Here is a 26,727-nt window from a genome sequence, read left to right on the forward strand (position 1 = left end):
TGAATTCAAGCAGAGGGGAAAAAAATCAGACAGCTCTCACCTGACAGTTTTAATTATGTTTCCAGCTGCAGAAATCATATGACACTACTCAATACAGCGTCAGACATTCTGCAAATGGTAATGATGGAAAAGAAAGAATGTCAGATTGGGGCTGGTGGCAGGTTCCAGGTCAGTGATTTGGCATGACATAGCAGAAAATCAGCACAAAAAGAAACCCAGTAACACCAGAGAAAGCATATCATTCTCATATGAGGAAACCAACCAGGTATAAGTTGAAACTATTTGACCCAGCCTGGTCTGTGTTTTGGCTCTACAAGCCTACGTCAGGGGTCAGTGAAACAATATCATGTGAGGTTGTGAGGTATGTGGCATCTGAAATCTGGCAATGCGCTTAATTCTTAAAATAAATGCTCCTCGATCGTTGCTTAGTGATTTATTGGAATTGGCTTGGGGCTATTTGAAAGCAAGTAGGTTTATCGTGTCACATAATCGGGTCATGAAACTCCCGAACCCCCTAGATGTCTTGTCTGTCCAAATTCGATTGTAAGCTCGTCTGAGAAGGGACAATGACATGTTAAATGTACAGTGCAGTGCTGCTGTACGGCTTTCAGCGCTATAGAAATGATAAATAGTGGTAGTAGTTCTTTATTTCTATTCCATTATGCTCAGGTCTCCGAGTCTGGAAATTCCCAGGCAGTGCAAGGTCTTAACCACATGCACGCAGCTCTGTGACTTCCGCCTGCGTTAGTACAACAAAAGGAAAGAGCGAGAGAAAGCAGAAGTTGGTGGCCTTGAACTGATGGTTTCCATAGACTGTCACATGAAGAAAGGGGAGTGGACATCATCCTAACTAGAGGTAAAGGGCAATGGGCAGCATCCTTGTTTTGATATATTAGACAGCTTGCTGGAAGAAACGCTACATGTCTTATGCAGATGAGTTCGGTTCATTACAAACCCCTTTAGAGACAGCAGAAGCTGAACATCATTCAGCTCGACAGTGTGAAAAAAAAAAGAAAACAACAACCCGCCGGGGAGGGGCCTCTAGTTGTTTTTTTTTTTTTTTTTGTTTTAATATAGTGTGTAGAAAGCAGAAGATAGTCAGACATGTTTCAGACACTAACGAAATTTCTACTCTAGCTTAGACAGTATAACGTGTGTTAAGTTTAACGCCCACAAACTTTTTTTTTTTCTTTACCATCACCTGTAATGCTGTTTAGAGAGTAGACTGTGCGATCATTACTACCCCAAAACAACGAATGGAGGAACTGGAGAAAAAAAAATACACAGCTGAATCAAATAGTAACTCCAATTTAAATATAAACTGGTGGCAAAAATGATCTAAACCTTACCCCCTAATCAACATCAAACTGCATAGCTCCACAACAACGTTTTGCTCTGCAGCGCCTGAGGCCTTTCCCCCTATTGTTGCTACACTGTTGTAGTTTGATGTTGATCGGGGGGGGGGGGGGGGGGTTAATGTTTGGAGCATTTTTGCCACCAGTGTATATTTAAAATTGCCATTACCATCACATCCATTACTCTTAACTGGAAGCTGGTGATGTCAGACACGCTGGATAAACACGTGATGAATAGAGCAAAACCCGAGACGGTTATTTTGCACGGATAAATTAACAAATGGACTTCTATGACGTAAGAACGTCATAGAAGTCCGTTTGTAGGAAGTGCAGAGGGCTGAGAACAGTCATTTCATGTTATCTATTCTAACCTGAAAAAGAGGGCCAGGCAACCACGAGGACGAAAGGAGAATGACTATAAAACACACAGACTAAGCAGGGCCGCTCATACAATAATAATAATAATTAAAAAAAACAACAGGAAGGTGCGAGGGTTGTTGGGCAGAGGGGGGTGACATGTTCAAGGGTCCTGTTCTTATATTGTTTGACAAAGGCAGCTCTGTCTGTTCCTCAGAATTATCAACTTGCAGCTTTCACTGTTAAACGTTTGCTCCAGTCTTTTGATTAGTTTGGGTGCCGGGCTGGCAAGCTGCCAAAGCAGAAGGGGGGTTTTCTTTCCAAATCTTTAACTTTAATCAGTCATGATTTAGTGATGTTGCCGTGAGGTGGGGGGAGCAGTTCCTATTTCCAGGTGCCCCTCCTTTCCTCTGACGACAGACTTTTTTTTTTCAGTGAGGAAAGTTAAATTAAAAGGTTCGAACTCGTGATCGGACCCAGCAGGTCTGGGATGACAGTAGCATATGGGGAAATTTCCTGATCACTTTCAGGCTAGAGACGCTAGAAGTGCTGAAATCGGAAAGAAAAACGGAGACTCGGCTGGCACATCTACTTCAGAGGCTCAGGGTCCCCTCACCTTGTATTGAGCGCCATATTTATTATTTTCTGATTGTAGACCCGGCCACTGGGGGAAGTTTCTGTTGCTCCCTGCTGTAATTCGGTGTGACTTGGTGCAGACGATCGCTGTTGGCTGCATCCGCACAGCGGAGGATGGATGCTGGACCCTTCTTGCCTTTTCCCACCGGTGTCCAGAAAACAGAGAAGATGCCGGAAGTGGAGGAAGAATGTGCTCAGTGCCTGCCCGAAGTGCTTTCCCAGGGCGCCTTTTGTTTCAATGGGTAGGTTGGAATCTTGACGAATCTGTCTTGACTGGGGGGGGGGGGGGGGGGTCGCCAGCTGTCAGGCAATGATGAACTGAACACCATGTTCCAGGCCAGGGAGGGTTTCCCAGAATGGGGGAAAAGTAGGGGCAGTCAACACCGTTGTGGTTGGTGGGGCCAAACCAACTAGACTCTGGCCCTGCCCTCCAGGCTGTGCTATTGCCCATACAGTGGTGCCTCACACAACGAACTTAATTCGTTCCAGGAGCAAGTTTGTTATGCGAAAAGTTCGTTATGTGAAACGCGTTTTCCCATAACAATACATGTTAAAAAAAATAATTCGTTCTGCAGCATAAAATATGCTAAGATGACATAAAAAAAGATAAATTTGTCAAAATGGTGAAAATGGTGGTCTTGCTGAGGCCAAACTCTTTGACGAGGTCACACTGTTTTACCCCACATTCACTCCTTCTAATTATTTCCCGTTTCATTTCAACAGAAATCACCTTCCTGCTTCTTGATATATAAAAAATATTGAGTTTATCTTAAAAGGACGACTGTATACAGTGAGAGAGGGCAGTTAAGTGCAGTGCCTGCGCGGAAGGATGCAATACATCGGCAGCTCGGGCGACTTCGTTGTGTGAAACGAAGTTCGTTGTGTGAAACGAAGTTCGTTGTGTGAATCAAGACATGAAGTTCGTTGTGTGCAGCGTTCGCTGTGCGAGGCGTTCGTTGTGTGAGGCACCACTGTAGTTTGTTATGCAAAAATATTGGTAGGGACATAAGAGACAGGACTTAAGTAGCCCATCCCATTCTGCTGTCTGTGAAGCCTTCCTTGAAAAAAAAAAAAAATCGGATCTCTGCTGAATCTGGTTTCAGGTAATCCACCATGAATATTCAGCAGTATGTTTTGGCACAGCTTGCTTTGCATGTTGTGGCAATCCTGGAAGGCACTCCTTGATGACAGTTCCATGAACCAAGTTGGGAAACTCTAATCTAGGTCATTTCTCTGCACTTCACGGGAGCACTGTATCAGCCAATAAAATGGGGAAAATAACGAAAATACAAGGGGCTGTTTAAAAGTTATCAGCCCAACCAAGAAAAGAATGATGTGGAGCTATGAAACTTACAAGTTATTCCATACTTTTCTTGACACTTTTTGTTTCATTTCATATTATAGTGTCAAGAAAAGTGTGGAATAACTTGTAAGTTTCACATGCTATCTTTCTCTGCTCTCCATGCTGTCTTTGAGGTCTACTACAATCAATGCTACTGTTTAGGGTTATAACTGCACTGAAGTATAGATTTAAAATATCCTTGTTGGTGAAGTTTTACCTAAGAGATGGAGAGGGATATTTTGGTTGAGAAATGATAAAGGGCTCCCTTTGGATAATGAATTTTGGATGCAGTGTGAGGTGTGCTTGTGTGTGTGTGTGTGGGGGGGGGGGAACTTTCTTGATTGTGGTGTTCCTATTGGTGGGTGTTCCTTGTTCCTTTTCTTTTTCTTTTCTTTCTGTTTTGTGGTTCTGATTGTGTTGAGTGCTGGCACAGCATGATTGGTTGGTTCGTGCATGATGTCACCTGTGGATCTGTTTTAGCCGGTGTGCTCTTTCTCCCGGGCACCCCGCCCTCCAGCCGTCCTCTCTGCTCGTGTTCTGTTGGAGGCCAGGTTCCTGAAGAAGGGCTCCTCCTGAAACCAGCACGGTTGAACCTTTCCTCCTGGCGCGGTTTTTCCGTTTGTGTGACAGTTTTGGATAAGTACTGCTTATTTTTGGATATGTTTTTCACTTTTTGGTATGGTTTTTAATTTTGTTTGTGATTTTGTGCGTGCTTTTTGAGGGGGTTTGGCTGGCAGGGTTTGTGTGGGGGTCGCTCAGGTTGTTTGTGTTGAGTTTCATTTACTCACTTTGATTGTTGATTGGTTTGATTCTTGCACACACAGGGCGCTCGATGATGGTGTGCGGGTGGAGGCTTATTGCCTTGACCCAGAAGTGAAGTGTCGGAGCTGTGCTCCTATCACTGAAGGTTCACACTGAGAGCGCCCTACAACATTATACAGTGTGACATGCTTTTTGACTTGTTACGCTGTATTTGGTTTGTAAGTTGTGAGCCAAGTTTGGCACTTTGAGCTTCCCCCAAGCAGACCTTGATGTGACTTGGTTGCCTTCCTTGTTTTTTCTAGTTTAGGATTTGTTTGGCAAATCAGGAGTGTGTTGTTGTTGATTATTTTGTCTCATTCCATGGAGTTGCCCGAGTGGCAGCGCACTCTGTGCTTTTCTGCGGATCAGGTGACATCATGTACGACCAAGACCTCCCTTTTTCAGGAGGATCTTGATGTGAATGTGTATGTGCCGGATTTTGTTTCTAATAAAAACACGTGGTGTAGTTTACAGAGGGAATTGATTAGGTTAGACTTGCACAGCATGTCATTGGTAGAGTATATTAAAAATCATTACATTCCCCGGGGCTTGAGGGTGCATAAACCCCCTGGTATGTTCACCAATAGGGACTCTTTTCTACACAAATGGGCTGCAATTCTCAATAAGTGTTCCCTGGACCTGATGGTGTTACTGATTGACACCATTCAGGAGGTCTCTCATGAAATCGCTGATCAAAGCACGGAGATACAGACTAAATTAACTTCTGACCCCAACTCAGCACCTTTGTTTGCCCAGTGTTTGCCTGATTTGCAGGCAGCACATGACCAGTATCGTAATAAAATCAAGCAGGGCAAGGTTAAGAAATTTCACAGGGACGCTGAGGATTATGCGTCGGGGTATGTATACTCCTGGATGCAGCCTCAGGGGTCCTCTGTGGTGATACCACAGGTTTCCACATATCCATCTGATGATGGTTCGTCCTCTAGTGATTCTAGTGGACGTAATCTGTACATGGGGTCAGGGCGTTTTTTAGGCCGAGGGTCCAGGCGAGGCCCAAGGAGACGGTCCCGGGGCCGCAGGGGTTATCCAGACCGCAACACAGCCCAAACATACAACCTTTCAGTAACCCGTTCGCAAACAGCGAGGGGTCCTTAGTGGTCAATATATCTGGGGTTGCCCTCTCCGATGCACAGACTCAAGTGCTGGAGAAGGGACTGTCTTTTGTTCCTACTACCGGGTTGGATCTTTTTACAGCACATAGGGATATGGCTCGGTTTGTGAGGGGTCTCCAGATCAAGCTGTTTTTCTCTTCTCAGGTGGGTACCTGGGATGATTCTTTATTTAGAGTCAAATCTCATTGGACCCCCCCGGGGCCCATGGATGCTCATATCAAAGTATTCCGTGATTTGATATTACGTGATATTGATCAGCTTGGACAGGTTCCTCCTGGTCGTCACTTTGTTAATATGACCAGGGTGTAACAGCTTGCTCTGGAGTCCCTTAGAGACACCCCTGACTTGGACATCAAACCCGCTGATAAGGGCGGAGCTGTGGTCGTTCAATCTTTGACCCAGTACAATGCTCAGGTGGACGCGCATATCTCCAACGCAGACTGGTATGTTAAACTTGAGGAGGATCCCTCCCCCGCTCTGCGTCAGGAGATTGCAGTTGTGGTGCAGGAGGCACTGCAGAATAACATTATCACTAAATCTGAGGCCAGATATTTATCCCAGGCCCCCAGCCGCAACCCCCACTTTTACACTGTACCCAAAATTCATAAAACTCTTAATGACCCCCCGGGTAGACCTATTGTGTCGCTCCGGGGTACCATCCTTGAACCCTTGCCCAAAATGGTTGACCATTTTTTGAAACCCCAGGTTGCTCAGGCACGGTCTTTTGTACTGGACACCACCAATTTTCTTAATAGAATTGACATTATCCAGGTGCAGCAGTCCGATCTTCTGGTAACCATGGATTTGGAAGCTTTATACAGCAATATACCTCAGACTGAAGCCTTAAAGATTGTTGAACATCATCTATCAACGGGGCCTCACTATCGTATAACCAAAGCTTTCCTTATGCAATTGGCCACCTTGGTGTTACAAAAGAACTTTTTTGAAGTACGTGGGGAGTTTTATCTCCAAACACACGGGTAGCCATGGGTACAGCCATGGCCCCCAGTGTGGCTAATCTTTACGTTTCAAATTTTGAGGAATGTCTGTTATACCCATCTGCATGGATGATCCATATCGCCACATGGCTCCGCTTCATCGATGATGTGTTCCTCATCTGGACTGACACCAAGGCCAGGTTTTATGAGTTTCTGACTTGGCTTAACACTCTTGACAGGCATTTAAAGTTTACTGCCACTGTTAATACAAGCAGTGTCACCTATCTGGATACCAGGGTTAGCAAAGAGCAGGGCAAACTGGTCACTACTGTGTTTCGCAAATTTACGGATCGGACTTCATATTTACATTATACTAGTTGCCATCCTGTCCGGTTGCGCCAGTCGGTGCCCGTGGGGCAATTCCTCAGGATTCGTCGGATTTGCTCATCATTGAGTGAGTATAAGACTCAGGCAAAGGCTCTGTCTCTGTGTTTTAAGGCTCGTGGCTATCCTGAATGGATCATCAGAAGAGCGTACCGTAGAGCCCGCTATGCTAACCCTGAATTGCTAAGGGCTCCTGCCATCCGGCCACCTTTAGAGCAACAGGTGTGTGTCATATCATTTTCCAATCAAGCCCACCAGATAGCTAATATTGTGAGGAAGCACTGGCATGTTTTGGGACATCATACTATTTTTAAGGAGACCCCGTGTATTGCTTTCGCTCGTTCTAAGAACTTGAGGGACCTTCTGGCTACCAGGAGTCGGGCCCACAGTGGGGGCAGCCATCAACCATGTGGACACTGTGATATGTGTCATTTATCTCTGTCAATTTCTACCTGGCAACATCCCCGGACTCAACGCACTTACCACCTCAGAGCGCAAACTTTGTGTGACTCTAAATGGGTAGTTTATGTTATCATCTGCCCGTGCGGTTTGTGCTATGTGGGACGGACCAGCAGAAGTGTTAGGGTCAGACTGCAAGAACATAGAAGCCGGATCCGTACTGGATCTCAGTCTGCCCCTCTGGTACCCCACTGTGCTGATTTTGGTCACTGTTTTACTGACCTATCTTGGTTCGTGCTTGAGCAAGTCCCTTGGGACTTCAGGGGGGATCGACAGGCCCATCTGAATCTCAGGGAACAATACTGGATTTTTCAATTACAATCTGTTCAGCCGAATGGCCTTAACGAAAGTGTGGAATGGAATACCATTGTTTAATAGGGTTTTGGCTCCCTTTGGATAATGAATTTTGGATGCAGTGTGAGGTGTGCTTGTGTGTGTGTGTGGGGGGGGGAACTTTCTTGATTGTGGTGTTCCTATTGGTGGGTGTTCCTTGTTCCCTCCCTCTTTCTTTTTCTTTTTCTTTTCTTTCTGTTTTGTGGTTCTGATTGTGTTGAGTGCTGGCACAGCATGATTGGTTGGTTCGTGCATGATGTCACCTGTGGATCTGTTTTAGCCGGTGTGCTCTTCCTCCCGGGCACCCCGCCCTCCAGCCGTCCTCTCTGCTCGTGTTCTGTTGGAGGCCAGGTTCCTGAAGAAGGGCTCCTCCCGAAACCAGCGCGGTTGAACCTTTCCTCCTGGCGTGGTTTTTCCGTTTGTGTGACAGTTTTGGATAAGTACTGCTTATTTTTGGATATGTTTTTCACTTTTTGGTATGGTTTTTGATTTTGTTTGTGATTTTGTGCGTGCTTTTTGAGGGGGTTTGGCTGGCAGGGTTTGTGTGGGGGTCGCTCAGGTTGTTTGTGTTGAGTTTCATTTACTCACTTTGATTGTTGATTGGTTTGATTCTTGCACACACAGGGCGCTCGATAATGGTGTGCGGGTGGAGGCTTATTGCCTTGACCCAGAAGTGAAGTGTCGGAGCTGTGCTCCTATCACTGAGGGTTCACACTGAGAGCGCCCTACAACATTATACAGTGTGACATGCTTTTTGACTTGTTACGCTGTATTTGGTTTGTAAGTTGTGAGCCAAGTTTGGCACTTTGAGCTTCCCCCACGCAGACCTTGATGTGACTTGGTTGCCTTCCTTGTTTTTTCTAGGATAGGGTACTATAGGCAGGATGAACTAAAAAGGTGGGAATTAAACAATAAGAATCAATTCACATGGTTATGTCAAAAGAGATAAAGAAGCACGTGAGATTTATATATGCCAATCAAAGCAATCGGCATCGTCAAACTGGAGGAATCCTGAAAGTGCATTGCACCATGTTGCAAATGGATACAGCATAACATTGGAGTACAATTTTAACTAAGGGTATGCATTTGTGAGTGTGCATTCGGTTTGGTTGGGTGTCTAAAGCTTTAGGCCTCTGCTCCTATGTGTAGGACCAGCTATGAACCAGGTGAGATCCTGTCCCAGGGCACTGGTGATAAAGGGCTCCAAAATTCCAGTTCAGTATACCTTCAGACTTCTACAGAGATAGATGCTAGACTAGGATTTTGGCAACTTTTATCAGTGTCCTGAGCCATTTTGCTAATGCCTCATCTGGTCCAACAGGCGGGGGAAACTTGAGAGAGAGGGGAAGATAACCAAATCACAGGTGGGGGAGGGAAAAGGAGAGAGATACCAGATTGTGGGGGTGTAGGCGTGTCAATGCAAATGTTGGCTCAAGGCACAACAGAGTCCCTTGAGCCAGCCCTGCCTAGAGGGTGCCTCTTTGGAGCACATTCTATAAAGGAAAGTAGCCTGCTTGTGGAGGGGCATTTTCGATAGGATATCTAAGTCTAAGTTTGAGAAAAATGTCCAATGAATATGCCCAATAGCCTGAAGAATGACCCTATCATTAGTCATGTGCTAGCAGTGAGGGCACATTTAAACATATGTTCTTTGATTGCCCCATGCTGAAAAAATTTTGGCAACAGATTTGGTTGACTATATGCGAGGTCCTCCCTATTGAAGATTCACTATCATTTGCTATCTTAATTTTTGGCAATGGTGCACTTTCAAGGTGAGGCTGCCCTGCTATCAGGGTTATTATTGCTGGCTATGAAAATCATCCTTTCCAATTGGAAGGACCTCTGTAATGCTTCTTACTCTGCTTGGTGGGTTAGTGTATCCACTGTAGTGAAATATGAAATAATTTATGCCGAATAATCTGGCTCATTCCAGATTATTCCATAACATCTGGGAGCCTTTGCTTATACACTGCGCCCAAAGCTAGCCCTGCTCTAGTGTCTTCACATGCTACCTTTCTCTGCTCTACTTATTTATTAATAGTCCTATTACAGCTAACTCCACAGTCTGAATATCGGACCTTGATTGACTAGCTTAGTGGTTTGTGCTTGAATTTTTAACACATGTTGTGGGTTTGACACCGACTGTGCCAAACTTACAGAGTGCTGAATTCATGGAATGGCCTCTAACTTAACCAGATAAGTCAGTATTCAGTGCTGGATGGCTAAGTTAATATATATTTTTAAAGTTTTATGTAGGAATGCCACACAGGAAACATACACACACAGTCTTAGAGTCAAGATGGAGGCGCTCTAAATGGATGGTCTCTCCCCCTTTTATTGAGAATCATAGCTCCATTAATTACTTAGCTAATGCTCTACAAGGTTATAATTTCTTAATGCATTTACAGTGAGGATTAGACCAAGGTTGTTTACTTATTTCATGTGCTTCTCAAAGCTACTATCTCACGTGACATATGAATACATAATAACAGTTACAATAAAGTGATTCCCAATGTGTACATTTCTGATATGTCTCAAATCTTACTATAGCATGTGACAGTCCAAAGGTTATAATGCATGCTCCTTAAGCTCTCTTTATTAGCCTTAAGTCAGGGCCTGCTCAGGCAAAGTCTGATTGTTGCCCATATAAGGGATGCTTAAACAAGATAAGAGATAAGATAAGGGTAAACCTGTGTCAGGTTAATATGTGCAAGAGTCTTGTGACAAAACCTGTCTTTTAGGTCGTCCAAGTATTGATTTAGGCGGGTTTTTAGACGTATTTCCGTTTCGATTATGTAGCTCATAATCTCTAAAATAAATCCTAAATCATCAATTAAGTACTTTTTGAACATGTCACCAGGTGTAACTCCAGGGGACTTAGGAAAATTTAAAACTCTAATGTTAAGTTAGTTTGTTCATTCTTTCATTGTAAAAGTTGTAATCTTTAATTGTTAACTTAGTTTGTTCAATCTTTCATTGTAAAAACAGTTTTATCTTTCACAAAATTAGATGACAAATTTTTCAAGGAACCATACAATACCATATTGATTCTTGTATCCTGCAAATGTCGGATAGGAATCATTGAGGCTCACATAATATTAAAAATGATACAGAGGTAAGATCAGTGCAGTGGAGAGAATAGATATGTTTTCAGTGCCTTTCTGAATTGGAAGTAAGTAGGAGTTTGATGCATGCTTCTCAGGAGGCTGGTCCAGATTTTGGGGACTTGGACTCGAAGGTTGTCTCAAAAAGAGCTTTCCTCTGGATCAGGTGCTGGGAGGGAAGTGGTAGTTTCTAGCATTGGATTATCCTCAAGTCATTGAAGGACTGTGTGACCTGGATGGTGGAAGTGAGTCCAGATGAGTTTTCAACATATATGGCCTTATGGACCATATATGCAATTTTGAACTGGACCTTGCCCTTGACTGGTAGCTAGTATAATTCCTTATGCATTGATCTTGCCCTCTCAAACTTGGTCTTGTGTAGGATCAGCCTTGCTGCTGTATTTTGGAGTAACTGCAGTCTCTTAAGGTCTTTCTCAGTGATGCGACAGTAGAGGGAGTTACTGTAGTCTAAGTAGGGGAGGAGGAAAGCCTGTCCTGAAATTGGCTTAGGACATATCTAATTGTCCTCAGCTGCCTTAATTGAAAGAAGACCTTGATCAGCGAGTTGACTTGGTCTCTCATAGTCAATTCTGAGTCGAGTGTTACTACAAGTACCTTTGACAATCTACTTATGGTTATCTTATCTCCTGTGGTCAAGGTGATCTCCCGGTGTGGTAGAGGGTTCTGGATGTCAAACCAGAGCACTTTAGTCTTCTGTTTGTTCAGTTTAAGGAAGCACTGGTGGGACCATGAACTTAGATCTTCTATTAGTGTAGTAATGTGCTGAATTGGTTCCATGACTAAATCTTTGGCTATGCATAGGAGGTAGAGGTCATTTGCATAGAAGAAGGTGTGGATGTGAGGGTTGGAGATATGTCTGCCTTGGCACTTACATATATGTTGAACAACAATGGATAGAGTGAGGAGCCTTGAGGAAATAAGTTCTTTTAGTCAAGAATTCCGTGAACCATTTTCTCACTTTATCATGTACTCCTAACTCATCCAGATACAGGAGCAATAGCGAGGGTCCACTGTGTCAAAGTTAGCTCTAGCTGTATCTGTTTGATCTGAGTAGAAGTTTCAGTTCTAATTCCCTCAATATTAGCAATTAAAAAGTCAATTTTACTCACAATAGCTGAGACTCCTCCAGCAGATTTAGTTACTGTTGTCTCAAGCTTCTGTAGGGCCTTCCAGATACTTTCCAAAGTTATCTCCATGAGAGCGCTATCTTTTTTGGCTCTCTGGATGTTCCTAACAGTGATGGCTTGGTTGAGTAGTGCATCCTCTTTGCAGGGCTTCTGTACCACTTCTGGAGCAAGACCCTATGTGCTCTCAACTGCTAATGCAAGACATGGTGGAGGTCGGGTTATCAGAGGAGAAGGAGAAGTATTTAGTCCCAAGGTTGTGGTAGCTCCTTCCATCGAAACCAAAGTGGGAGACTCATACTCTGACCTGTGGTGGAATGCTGGCTGCAAAGCGATCCATCGTTAGTTGGTGGAAATTCGACAAGCCAGTCGATGAGGGAATTGGCTAGACAAACTGTACACTTGGTATGTGGCATTATCAGAAGTATAAGAGTATCAAAAACTCACAAGCTGAAAAATTAAAATGCCTTCACAGTTAGCTACACACTGTCATCTTGGCCACTCCCCCTGCTGACCAATGGCTAAGTTAATAACGGCCAAAGATAAGCCTGCTATTTACATGACCAGATTTGGTCGCATAATTAAGCCAGCTTAAATATTCACGGCTAGCTGACTAGTGGCTAATCACTAACCTCAGATATGCAGAGGAGATAACCGCTATCTCCTGCTGAATATTAGCAGTTAAGTGGCCAAATGCTATTTAAACAGCCGGAAGTTGTTCCCAGTCAGTTAAATAGTGCTGAATATTACAGGGGGTATCGTTATCTGACTTCATTTCTCTCTGTTTCCATGTTAGTATTCTATAATTGTATCTGCCCAGATGCCATTATAAAATTAGCACTCACCACCCTGCATCAGGGCGCCTTTAGAGAATTGTTCCTTAACTATGTATTGCCTCAGATGCAAACTTAGTTTATAAGCCTTCTAGGGATAGTAGAATATCTATTGTGCTTGACTGTAACTCATCCTGAGCTATAGCTGAAAAAAGCATGAGCTAAAGTCAAAATCCCTTCTCTTTCACTTATTGCAAAGTGCACAAGGTTTTGGGGTTGTTGTTTTGTGTTTTTTGGGGGATGGGGGGGGGTTCTGCAAGAAATTCTTTTGTTGAAGGAAAGATCTTTAATTCTGAGCTTCACTTTTGGGGTTCCCCATCCAGATAAGGGTCAGAAAGAGGAGGATTATGGTCCACAATTATATTTTATCAATCTGGAATAATCCTGTAAGAGATTTCAATTATAGGTATTTAAAAAATAGGCTGTCTAGAGGTTTCTATATGGTAATTGTCTCACTCCAAAGTAAGTTCATATCAAGTTTTAACAGCACACCAATATGTAAATACATTCTAGCATATGCAATTGACATAAAAAAGTCAGATCTGGAGCCAGTATGGTAGCTGTGAGGATGCTTCTAATGCAATGCAGAGGGTCGGGGTTTGATGCCCTTAGGTTCTTGTGGTGGTTAGAACTTAGTTTTAAGAGGAGAGAGAGAAAATGTCCAAGCCATTGTTTAACAGTTGCTATAATCATGGTGCACCTTTACTGGGCCCACTGTTCCCTCTTAAGCTGGGCGGGAGTCCTCCAACTGCATTGCTGCCAGCGGGGGGTGCTGCTTCAATATTGTGTTTTAAATTACTAGGGACAGGCAGGTTCCCCGGAATCCTGCAGAGTTTGCCTGTCCCTCAGTATTGAAAATGTGATAGTGAAGCAGCACCCCCACTGGCAGGACTATAGTTGGAGGATTCCTGCTCAGTTTATAGTGAACAGTGTCTGTAGCTATTGGCCAAGGATATCAGCAACATGATGGCTGTTTTAGAAGAAGGATTAAAAATGGGACTCTCATCTTTTTATGAATGGTGCTGCAATTTCTGTATTAATAAAATTTCATACCGGGTACCTCAGCTTTCTTAAGTTGGTTCTCTATATTCCAGCTCTCACTTTATATTGATGAAATGACAAAACTGCTCTCTATACCTCTGCTTTCTCAAACACATTTAGATTGCACACAACATTCTGCTATTTCTTTTCTGTTCCTTTTACTTTGGAATTCTCTTCCTCAACCAGGCAGACAAACTTTTGGGGAGCCTGTGGTTAGAGTGATATAGGTCCATTCCTAGGTGCAATGTGTCTCGCCTTATGGAATATTTATTCCTCTTTGTTAATATTAGTTTATTTACTGTGCTTATATTTCTTCTTTTTGTACTATTTTAAAGTTCACAAACTGCTGTGATGCCCTGAGAATAACAGTATATATAGTCTGTAATATAATAAACTGTGATGAAGCAGAGCTATGAGCTACAAAGTAAGGAGATATCTTGGCACACAACTCTCTGTCCCTTTCATCACCAGCTGTAAATGTTACTCTGCACACAATTCTGTATTCTGCTTTCTCGTTACTTCAGTTTTTCCTTTGGTGTAACAATTTGAATAAAAAATGGTGTTGGGACTGCAGCAGAAAAAAAAGTGGCTCCCATACACAGCTGAGCAGAAACTCTGACAGGCAGTCACACAATTATGATTCTTCAGTGCCCATGAGTGCTCACTGCTTGTGCATGGGAAAATGAATGACCCTCAGGGGGAAGTTATCAATGTGTATTTTGGGCTAGGATTTGTCTTTGGGCTGAGCTTAACTGTCTCATTTTTTTTCAGCTGTTTCCTTAGTGAGAGCAGCATGGGCCGCTGAATACTATTTCATCCTATAAACCAAGAGAACAAGAAAATTCTGTTTCCATTGACATTTTCAGTGCTTTGACTACATGCTGCTTTTTACATAAACAGAACTGGGAATGCCCCATTTGAAAGTAGCGTCATTTGCCTTTTTAAAAAGGAAATGATATGTATTGCATGGACTTATAAATAAAAAAAGCACCATTACTGAAAATAAGACCTACCCCCAAAATAAGCCCTAGCATGATTTTCAGGGTAGGTCTTAATATAAGCCCTACCCCCGAAAATAAGTCCTAGTCATAGGCAGCTGCGCTTTTCCCCGCCCCACCCCCTGCTGTGCAGCCGAACAACCAAACTGCCGCTGACCCTCCATCCTTCCCTCCCAACCGATCCACGCCATCCGTGACCATAAATACCTTGCTGCAGAGGAGCGTCGAGCCAGTAGCACTCGCAGCCTGCTTCGCGGCCTTCTCGCTGGGGCCATCTGGAAGAATTGGGGTAAAGGAGAGGAAGAGAGAGATGATCATGTACATGAAAAAATAAGCCCTACCCGAAAATAAGACCTTTTTTGGGCCCCAGATGAATATAAGACACTGTCTTATTTGCGGGGAAACACAGTAGATAAATTGGTTGCCTAGTGCCGGCCCTTGCCAGTGCAGCACAAAAGCCACAGTTTTGGAGCCAACAGAGCCCTGCAGGTTTTGAGATACTGTATAGAAGTGGTATTCACTCGAGCTCCTTGAGGGCTGCCAGTGAGTGAGTTTTTTTAGGTTCCCTCTAATGAATATGCATGAGAGATTTGCATACAATCAGTGACGTACCTAGCATATGTGACACCCGGGGCCCATCATTTTTTGACACCCCCCCCCATCTGTATGAAAAACATGATTTTTAGTAACAATCCACACGTCACACATGAATATCTAGGAAAAAGCAACATCTTACATACTGCAGTGAGCAGTATATTAATAAACCCATTGTAAAACTAAACAAGCCAGACTAGTACAGATCAATCCTAACAGAAAACCATGTCTTTTCGAACACACAGAACACAGAAAACACCTTCGCCTAGTATGTAATCACAAACTAACTCCTCCCCCTTTTACAAAACTATAGTGTGGTTTTCAGCCACGGTGGTAACAGCTCAGATGCAAACACTAAAAAACGCTCTACAGTTTTGTAAATGAGGAGATAAAATAAAAATACATAGACGAAGGTTAAACTGAAGCACCAAGAAGCTGGACTCTGCATACAGTGCAACATCACAGAAACAGCAATACATCTCACCTAAAGCAAAAAATAAATAAATATAATTTTTTGTCTACCTTGTCTTCTCTGGTTTCTGCTTTCCTCATCTTTTTGTCACTCTCTTCCTTTCATCCACTGTCTACCCTCTCTCTGCCCCTTCTATATGGCATTTTCTCTCTTTGTATTCCCGTTCTAGAAACTTTATGCATCCCCCTTCCATTTCTCCCTTCACCCCCATTAGTCTGGCATCCATCTTCCTCCCTTCCCTCCTCCAATGGTCTGGCATCTCTCCTCTCCTCTTCTTCCCTTCCCTCTCCCACACCCACATGGTCTGGCATTTAATTCTCTCTTCTCCCTTCCCCCCACTTCCATCAGCATCTGCCCCCTTTCTCTCCCTCCAGCCCAATTCCATGCAGTATCCTTCCCCCTTATGTCTCTTTCCATGCAATTCCATCAGCATCTGCCCCTTTCTCTCCCTCCACCATGCTTCCATACCACCCTGACCCCCGTTCTCACCCTTCACCATGATTCCATACCACCCTGACTCCCCTTTGTCAACCTCTACACCCTTCCATACCATCATGACCCCTTTTGTCACCCTTCACCATGATTCCATATCACCCTGACCCCCCTTTGTCACCCTTCAGCATGATTCCATATCACCCTGACCCCCCCCTTTGTCACCCTTCACCATGATTCCATACCACCCTGACCCCCCTTTGTCACCCTTTAGCATGATTCCATATCACCCTGACTCCCTTTGTCACCCTCCACACCCTTCCATGCCACCCTGATCTATGCTCCTTTCTTTCTCCATCCCAAAGGTCCCGCGATGACTGCTTCTGGTCCGGATGGAAGAGGTAAGTGACGTCGGAGGGGGCTGGGCCGGCAGACGCAGTTAGTTGCAGCAAGATCCCGCGATGACTGCGGCTGCCGGTCCAACCCCCCCCCCACCCCCAGTGTCACTTACCTCTTCCGGAACAGAGGTGGTAGACGGCGCAGTCATCGCAGGACCTTCGTTCACTTCAGCGCGGCTGCCGACTCTGCTCTAAGTACGGCAGCCGCGCTGAGGTGCCGTTTGGAGCAGCGCAGGAGGTTCCGGATCCGGCCGGCTGTGCACCCCTTTGCAGCGTGCACCTGGGGAGGACCCCCCGCCCCCCCCCCCCTCCCCGTTGGTACGCCACTGCATACAATGAACTAATACTATAGACATTTTTCCTTTAAAAATCCACTTGTGTCCCTATGGGTACCTGAGGAAGTCAAAAATTGCCCTCCTTGAGGGGAGGAATGGCCTAGTGGTTAGAACTGTTGCCTCAGTACCCCAAGGTCATGAGTTTGATCCCAGCTTGCTCCCTGCAACCCTGACAAATCACCTAACCGTCCATTGCCCCAGGTACCATAGTTAAATTGTGAGCCTGCTGGAACCAAAAGGGAAAATATTCACGAATACCTGAATACCATTCAATGTATTGTAAATCCCTTTATGAAAAGGCAGTAAATAATTAAATCTGTTTCTAAAGGTAAGGCCCAGCTTGTTTCATTTATTTAATTAACAAATTTATGTTCCACTCATCGAACAAGCCATATCCTCAGCAGAGTATAGACTAACAGAACATACATAAGATCAAGCTACAATTGGTATGAGACAAACGGCAACCATACAGGACACAAAAGCCACTTAAATTGACTTTTTAACCATCACTTACCCTGTACCTGGTGATAGAGTTAGGGGAGGGAAGTAGAAATCTAGTTTTAATAATCAAAAATACATGTGCACTTAGACCTAAACAAAATTCCCATAACAATGGGTGGGTACTTCTTCTGTGTTGGCAATAATCAAAGCAAATTTACCATCAAGGCATGACACACCGTAGGCAGTTTTAATATTTAGGGCCAAAAATTAGGTGCAAAATCAGTATTTGAGTACCAAACTTTAGGCACAACGGAGAGTGTGGTGCAGTGGTTATAGGTTCAAACTCACACTGTTCCTTGTGACCCTGGGCAAGTCACTCAATCCCCCCATTGCCCTAGATAGATTTGTGAGCCCACCAGGATAGACAAGGAAAAATGCTTAAGTACCTGATTAAATTCATGCAAACCATTCTGAGCTCCCTTGGGAGAACAGTATAGAAAACTAAATAAAAAAGTTTTATGCCATGTCAAAGGCTGATGCAAATGCTCACACCTAATTACCATCATTTGCATGCATAACTGACAGGATGCTATAAATGTAGTGTGTAAGTGCCCGAGCTACCCAAGTCTCTCCCATGTTAACATCCCCTTTGCAGTTACACACTATAGAGCTTAGGCACTAGGGCCCAGATTCTATAAGGTGGGGGGGCACACAGCATGGTAATGCCAAACGCTACCGACCTGTGTGCCTCCTTCCCTCGCTAAGCTGTTACCTAAATCCAGTGATGTGTATTTGAAAAGGGAGCATGGCCAGAGGCGTGTCAGATGTTCCAAAGCGTTAGCATGCAATTAAAGAATTCTCCCGAGTACTGCCTAACTTGTGCGCCAGTATTCACACCTGGTTTCAATAGGAATAGGTCTGCCACCCAAAGTTGGGCATGAGATTGTTACTAAAGCACAATTCTATAAAGGGTGCATTGTGTTTAGCGCCAATCTTTTCCCGCAGTTATTTTTGAGTGCCATTTATTGAGTCGATAATATATAGCTGACTAAGTCAAAAACAAAAAAGGAGGAAATACAATTCCAAAAAGGAAGCGTGAAAAATTCAATCAAGAAACACGTTTATATAGAACACTGTAAATGAAATCAAGAAAAACTTTCTAAAGAGTTTCTAATTCATACTCTCGTATGTGGAAAGGTTGTGCTCAGAGACATGAAGGAAAGAGGGGAACTAAGGGTTCCTTTTACTAAGCTGCGCTAGCGGTTTTAGCGTGCGCTACATGCTAACGCCTCCATAGAGCTGGCGTTAGTATTTTCCACGTAGCGTGGGGGTTAGCGCACTCTAATCTTCAGCGCGCGCTAAAAACGCTAGCGCACCTTAGTAAAAGGAGCCCTAAATCCCCAAAAAACCTCACCACCCAGTCATTACAGTACTTCCACTTAACAAGGTAATAATGTTGTGCAAAGCATCAAAAATAAATAGCACTTATCTTATTGTATAAAGTTATTTGGCCTCCAAGAACCAAGAGCATTATTACGTTGTATAGTGGAAGTACTGCAATGATTGGGTGGTGAGGTTTTTTTGGGGACTTAAAGGCAAATTCTATAAGAAATGCCCAAAAGTTAGGCGCCTAATTAGGCACTGTTCAGCGCGATTCAAGTAAAATTGGGTGCTGTTTAATAAATCACTCTGAGCAGAACCTATTTTGGATGTGCCCAAGAAATAGGCCAGCTCTAGGCACAACTAAAAGTTAGGTGCCTAGCTGAGCGCATAAGCATGTAGCCATGCCCACACCTAACATGCATAGCGCCTATTTTTTTGAAGGCCGCCTAAATTTTTAGAGGCGCCTTGTTACAGAATCGCGCTTTCTTGATAGGTACCTATGTTTCAATCAGTGCTGATTAAAAGCTTACTTGAGCTTATTATTCAATTTAGGCGCCTATCTACTTGGGCCCCTCCGAAATAGGTGCCTAACTTTAGATGCTGGTTACAGAATTTGGGCCTTAGTTCCCCCTTTTTCTTCCATGTCTCTGAGCACAACCTTTCCACATATGAGAGTATGAATTAGAAACTCTTTAAAAAGTTTTTCTTGATTTCATTTCAAGCAGGGGTGTCCAACCTTTTGGCTTCCCTGGGCCGCATTGGTCAAAAAAAATGTTTCTGGGGCTGCAGCAAGACAGAGGAGGGAGCCGGCAAGACGGTAAACACCCGGGGGCAGCAGAGGAAAACACTACATTGCCCTCGACTGGGGCCGCACAAAATGCTTCACTGGGCCGCATACGGCCCTCGGGCTGCAGGTTAGACACCCCTACAGTGTTCTATGTAAGCGTGTTAATTTTTCTTCATAATACATAGCTGGCAGTAAGAGTCCTGTTCACTGGAAGCAGGGCTTGGTCTAGTGCTGTAGGCCATGAATATGAAGTGTTCTCCCCCATCCTTACTTAGAGTGAAGCAAATGGCAAGTATTAGAATTTCAGATGCATGCTTCCAGCCAGTTGTTTGAGCAGCATGCAATTTTATAATTGAAGCTTCTGTTTTTGGATGTTTAGAAATTGTAAATTTAGGTGTTTAGTGTTCAGCTAATGGTTCTTTAAGGGTTTAAAAAATTTGTGCTCGTCCGTGGATTTTTTCAATGCGTAAGTATTAAGTACTAGTGAAAGGCACATTTTCTGGTAGTCAACCTGTGAGAGTGTCCGTAATTGTTTCTGAGAAGTCCGAAATATAAAAATGAAAATGAGAAATCATATTAAATCAAAAAGATTTATTTATACCTGCAGATGTATTTTAAAACATAAACATGGGCATAGATGAGATATCAAAATGCTGTTTTTACCTTATTCTGAGCTAGGTGGGCTATTTGCTTCCTCATGCTCACTTGACATTGTTGTTGCAGGCATTACAGGAAAAAAATCCCACTTTTATACTACTCCCTGATCATAATTTCTTTTAAACCTATCGAATATTCATAATAAGGCTTTACTTCAATTTGATAAAAGTATCAATTTATTTGTGAACATGAGATATCTTGGGCCCGATTCTATAAACGGTGCCGAACTAAGCAGGTGCCCATGAGAACAGCACCTACCGCATGTCATTCAAAGTTAGGTCTACTCAATAACAAAAACATCCAGCAATATGCACAGCACTATGTACTATATTTAAATGGCAAAAAAATGGAGAAAAGACCTCAGGCCCTGATTCTGTATAGGACGCCCAGGAGAGGTGTCCTATACAGAATCAGTCCTACACTAAACCCCGATTCTGTAACCGGCGTCCATGGTACAGACGCCGGTTAGAGAATCGGGTTAAATTAGACGCGGCCGCTATACTTATGGCAGCAAGGGATCTCCCAGGTGCCTAGCCTGGGCCAATCAGGTCTTAGGATTAGTGGAAATGGGCGGACCCGCTATGACTAAGGCCTGATTGATCCAGGCTTCTAGAGCCTGGGCCAATCAGGCCTTAGATTTAGCGGGGATGGGCCAGGAAGGGGCGGACCCGTCTCATTTCCTCCAGCCGATCAACATGTAAAGGTTAGTTGGGGGAGGGAGGGGTCGTCGGGTCGTCGGGCTTTCCGGCAGGAGGATTGGGCATCCTCCTGCCGGCGATTACCAGTTTGGGGGGGAGGGGGGTTCCAGGGGGATTCCGGCAGGAGGGTTGGGCATCCTCCTGTCGGCGATTACCAGTTTGGGGGGAGGGGGGATCCAGGGGGGTTCCGGCAGGAGGACTGGGTATCCTCCTGTCGGCGATGGGACAAGCAGCCACGACTGCGGCCGCTATACTTATTGCAGCAGGGAGATCCCTTGCTGCCATAAGTGTAGCGGCCGCGTCTACTTACAATGTAGACCAGCATTTTGCTGGCCTACATTTTAAGCGTCTCTTCCTCTACTAGGGAGACGCGTAGGGCCGCCTAGGTTCACCTAAGGCCCTTAGGCGAGCTTAGGCATCTTGCGGGCCTCCCTAGGTTCCCGGAGGCGCCTTCAATATAGGCGGCCTGCCTGGGGAGCATTTTTTAAAAAAACGTGCATCCCGATTGGCTGATTAGACAGCTGTAGGACGCCTACAGCTGCCTAAAATTGGGACGCACTTTGGAGAATCAGGGCCTCAGAGTCTAATAGGGGTTTACATAAACCAATCACGCCACATAGACTTTCCTGCTTCAATATCACACAAATTTTGAAGCAGGGAGACGCATCCTTGGTCTGAAAAACTCCATAGAGCACCTGTCTAGTCAAAACATGCACTCTTATAAAGTGCAATTCTCATAGTCCATTGAAGTATATAAAGTGCAATTCTCAATAATATTTCATGATAGATGCCCAAAAATAATGCCAACTTATCTTTAGAAGTTTTCTAATGCTAAACTTATGCTCCTTTGTGGCGATTTTTTTCTGCTTCAACATAAGTTCAGCACTAGGAAACTTCTTTTTTTTATTTATAAATCTTTATTGATTTTCCACACCAACAACAGTGCCATTAACAATTAAATGTACATATATTGAATCAAGAAAAAGCACATTCATTTTTCAGAAAACATGAACAATCACTATTGCCCACTCCCCTTCAAGAAACTATCCATAAATTCCCTTAATCAAATTCCAGTACAACTCCCTTCCCCTTCCCACCCACCCTGGATGTTTATGTTTACAGGTCAATAAAATAATGAGTATACCCCACTTTTATCTCCCTGTACCTCAGTTCTAAACCCAGCATTGCCTGAAAGTCCCATCGTGACTGTAGGCAAGTCACTAACTACTTTTTCTATTTTTTTTTTCTCTTGCCCATGCTTCAGTGAGGTGCACCAGGATCCTGTGCTAACTGACAGGGCTAACTCAGAAGAGAATATAACATTTATTTCAGAAAGTATGACGGTGACATCCTCTGATGAGGAGAAGCTGCAACTACTGAACAAGAACACTGAACTCCGGAGACTCAACAAGGAGGTAACCGCCAAGGACAATGCCATTGGGCCCTCTCCTAAAGTACTGGGCCAAATGGTTACCATAGTTGTATAGATCCCCTTTAATAACTCCCTTTTCTGCACTTCAGTGGTACATTAATGAATTTAACTTCAGTCACCATAAAATAGGTTGACCACTTTCTGTTCTATAGAGTAAGCAGACTGATTTCTATATTTTATTACGTATTATTATTAACATAATTTGTATATCTGTATTTAGATGTTAAGATGATATTGTTTTGCTAATATGTTGATGCCATGTTGACCCTGTTGTAGTTAGAAGATAGGTTTTAAATTATTTTTTGATGCTTGATTTATACATTTATGTAGGTCATGATAAACTTTTTAGTTCCATGCTCTGAGAGCTTCTCTGATTTGCTGTGTTACAAATAATTGGATTTCAAGCTCAGATGGAAACAGCCTCTATTGGGATTTCTTCACTATGAGCCTTTATTCCAGGGGGTAGAGAACTCCGGTCCTCGAGAGCCATATTCCAGTCGTTCGGGGCAGTGGCAGAGTCGGGGCTGCAGGAGGTTTTCGGGCCCGTGACTTTTTTTTAATTTTTTGCTCTTTTCATCGGGGTGGCAGGCAGGAGATGAGCATGGGGCAGAACGGGCAGGAGAAGAGCATCAGGGCATGCAGAGAACAGGGCTGGAGAGTCGGAAAGACATTTTCAACTGCTCCCCAGCAGTCACTTCTTGGGTTGATTGGCCAGCCCAGTCGGTTTTAAATTTTTGGTTGATGAATCACATCACTGTCCAATTTGCATGCATTTCTCCTCATTTGCATGCACAGATTCAAAGCAGATCGCAGGAGAGGTAAGTGAGGCCTGAGGGAAATTTGCCCGTTGGTCGCAAACCGATCGATACACGATCGGTTTGCTTAGTGAATCTAGCCCTATGTTTCCTTGCTAGAAAAGTTTTGATTTTGGCCTTTACATTACTCTCTGTATTTATTATCCTTACCATAAGAGTGTAGATTTGCAGATGTGTTGTTGCAGCAGATGTATGTAGTCAAATAATCTAATCAACAGGTCCTCTAGGTCCCTGTGATATTCTGGCACAGTTAACTGCATCAGCACATTTTAGTGTTCTGACTGAAGTATCATTCAGAACACTTCCAAGATGTATCTAAGCAATATCTTTGCAAGCATTGAAGAGAGAGAATAGGGGAAGATGTCTACCTTATGCAAGCCTGCTATGTTGACTTATAGAGAATGACACGGAGACCTCAATAACCCCATCCCATCTCCGTGAGTTCTGTCTCATTCCTGCAAGCTCTGTCTTAACTGCCCAAGCCTCAAACAATTATGATTTTAAAGTGTTTGAGGCATGTGCAGATGAAGACAGAGCATGCTAGAATGAGGCTGGGACAGGAAAAAAGCTCATGGAGATGGCTGGGGATAGAGAGGTCCCACAGGAACAAGGAAATGAATGTAGTTGCCAAGGGATTAATATCCTTTTACCACTCTTTTTCCAGCTCATAAAACTGAACCAGGAGTGGGATCGGATTTATCATACAACAACCCAGGGGATGCAGCAGGAGATGGGAGCCTTGCATCAGCAGGTCGTGAGCCTTCAACAGCAGATGGAAAGGCTTTCCATTAAACTGGAACAAGAACAGGTAACACTGCAGGGTCTGGAATGTGAAATTTATTTGAGATCTTCAAGAGATAGGACACATCTGAAAGAGAGATACATTACCCTTATATGAAATTTGGTCCAGCTGCATAGTTGATATTCCCATTTAGTAAGGCTCCTTAGATCTAGTCCTCAAAGGCCAAGAACCAGTTGAATTTCCAGGATACTAGGATTAGGCAGGGGAGATTTATATGTTTGGAAATCTCTTGCATGCATATTCATTAGGGAAAGGGAACGGGGATTTGTATACTGCCTTTTTGTGGCTTTGACATCCAAAGCAGTGGACCCTAGAGGATTAAGTGACTTGCCCAGGGTTACGTGAAGCAGCTCTAAGATTTGAACTCGCAACCTCTGAGTGCAGAGGTAGCAGCTCTACCAGTGAGCCAAACTTTGCATTTATTTTGAAAGTCTTACTAGTTTGCAGACCTAAGGAGCCAATGATTTCCAAGTTCTGACCTATATATTTACTTCTGTTATTTCATATAACTTGCTATACCACTCATAACATATAAGTGCTTCTAAGAGGTTTACCCTTGATAGCTAGCCTCAACAGTAGCGTAGTAGGGGGGAGGGGGGCAGTCTGCCCCGTGTGCAGGCACCCCTCCTCCGCCTCTTCTCACTCCTCCCCTCGCCACGTGTGCACCCCCTCCCCTTCTCCCATACCTCTAGTTGTACACCACCACGAGTGACAACTTCAATGTGACTGGGTCAGCTCTCCTGCTGACATCACTTCCGGGTGCCGTGTATAGGAAGTGACATCAGAGGGAGAGCCGCTGGGGTCACGAGAAGCATGTTGAAGTTGTTACCTGCAGCGGTGAACCACTAAAGGTACGGGAGAAGGGAAGGGTGAACATGCGTGTGGCAGGGGGGATTGGGGAAGCAGCAGGGGCAGAGACGAGGGGAGGGGGTGCCTCCGCCGTGGGCACCTTTCACCCTCGCTACGCCACTGAGCCTGAATAAAAAATCATAGAGAAAAAGTGCTGGAGGAGAGAGAAAAGACAGCATCGAGACTGAATGGGATAAGGGAAAATGGGCCAGAAGGGAGTATAATAGTGACTGTAAGTTTGGTTGAATAGCCAGATCTTTATTTGTCCAGCTGAAGAGAATTCCAGAAGCATGGTCCTATGTAACTGAACGCAGAATGACAAGTTGAATCGAGACATATCTAATTAAGGAAAGAAAAGTAGAGAGGGCTTGCTGTGACGATCACAAAGGCCATGTAGGACTGTAAGGGATCAGGAAATTGGAAAGGTAATCAGGTAATAATAATAACAATAACTTTATTCTTCTATACCGCCAACAATCAAATGACTTCTAAGCGGTTTTCACAGAAGAGAAACTGGTTAATCAGCGAAGTACAAAGTATTGAGAATAGAAGTACAGCATGTTATCTAAAATACAGGCAGATTAAAAGTATTATTATAATGAGACTTCAGTTAAGAAATGAATTTATCAAATAGTGCAGTCTTAATCCTAACTTTTAACAACCTGTACGAATTTACCTAGTAACAACCGAATGTTATAGTCATGGTCAGGTCCTTAAAGCCAGAAGGATACCTCCACGATGAACAAAGTCAAACACAAAAGTCGTGAAGAAGAGATGCTATCAACTAGGATGTTTGTTTGCAGGTCCTTAAAGACTAGGACAATGATTTTAAATGTAATTTGGGCTGAAACAGTCAGTGTGGATCTGCCATTTTTGCCCCTTGTCAGTGCCTTGCATACATTAGAATGCTTTTCCACACTGAAATTTTGGCACTAAAATAGCAGTTTAAGTTCAGCATCATATATAGAATTTCTCCCATACTGTAATCATAAAAATTCATGCCTTTTAAACAGATATATCTTAACTGTAAAATTATTATAATTCTGATAGTTTTAAATAAATAATTGTGATGTGCTCAGTGCATCACCTTCACGGCCATATCTAAGATAAAGGCCACAAATTAAAGGGAACCATCATAGCATCATTGTGTTCCCTTAATTATCCACCACTTGCATTTTAGTTTTTGCTAAGTTCTTGTTAATGTAGGGTTACCAGATGTCCGGATTTCCCCGGACATGTCCTTTTGAGGACATGTTCGAGGGTCTGGATGGCTTTTCAAAACCTAGCACTTTGTCTGGGTTTTGAAAAGTTTTCCTTCGCACAGTAGAGCATCTGCGCATGCGCGCGCACACACATATAATGTCCGGATGTCCTGCCCAATTAGAGCAGGCAGTGGGGGGGTGGGGCTGGGGTGGGTTTGGAGGCAGGATTGGGGGTGGGACCAGGGCAGGATTGGAGGCGGGATCAGGGCATGATAGGGCGGAACTAGGCGGGTGGGGGGTGGGTGGAACTAGGCGGGCCTGGGGGGTGGGTTGAGGGGGGTCTGGATTTTCCAGACGGAAAATCTGGTAACCCTCTGTTAATGAATAACTAATAAAGCCTTGTACGTATCTGAGTCAATGGATGCCATAGAATGTTAACGAATTGCTCAATTAAGGTCCTTCTCAGGTACATCTGAACCCCTATGTTCACCGTGTCTGTGATACAAATGTTCAAAAATTTCTATATAAATAAATCCATGCTGAACTTTCCACTCAATAAGAGTTTCTACTT

At 43.9% G+C, this 26,727-nt stretch overlaps 1 protein-coding gene across 2 annotated transcripts in view; it reads left to right on the top strand.

Moving 5' to 3' along the window:
• The first annotated feature begins 283 nt into the window (after positions 1–283).
• Positions 284–26,727, top strand: part of LOC117360291 (cytadherence high molecular weight protein 2-like) — a 31,762-nt gene continuing 5,318 nt past the window's right edge. Inside the window, exons 1-5 of one of the 2 annotated variants that reach the window (XM_033943981.1) lie at positions 284–361; positions 670–856; positions 2,368–2,590; positions 22,321–22,471; positions 23,968–24,111. In XM_033943981.1, coding sequence (XP_033799872.1) covers positions 2,463–2,590; positions 22,321–22,471; positions 23,968–24,111 — 423 coding nt within the window. In that variant the 5' untranslated portion in view covers positions 284–361; positions 670–856; positions 2,368–2,462. Of the gene's footprint in view, positions 362–669; positions 857–1,673; positions 1,841–2,367; positions 2,591–22,320; positions 22,472–23,967; positions 24,112–26,727 lie in introns of those variants that run through there. The other variant, XM_033943983.1, reaches the window with a different exon arrangement.

The sequence above is a fragment of the Geotrypetes seraphini genome, chromosome 5, assembly GCF_902459505.1.
Source record: "Geotrypetes seraphini chromosome 5, aGeoSer1.1, whole genome shotgun sequence".
Lineage (NCBI taxonomy): Eukaryota > Metazoa > Chordata > Amphibia > Gymnophiona > Dermophiidae > Geotrypetes > Geotrypetes seraphini.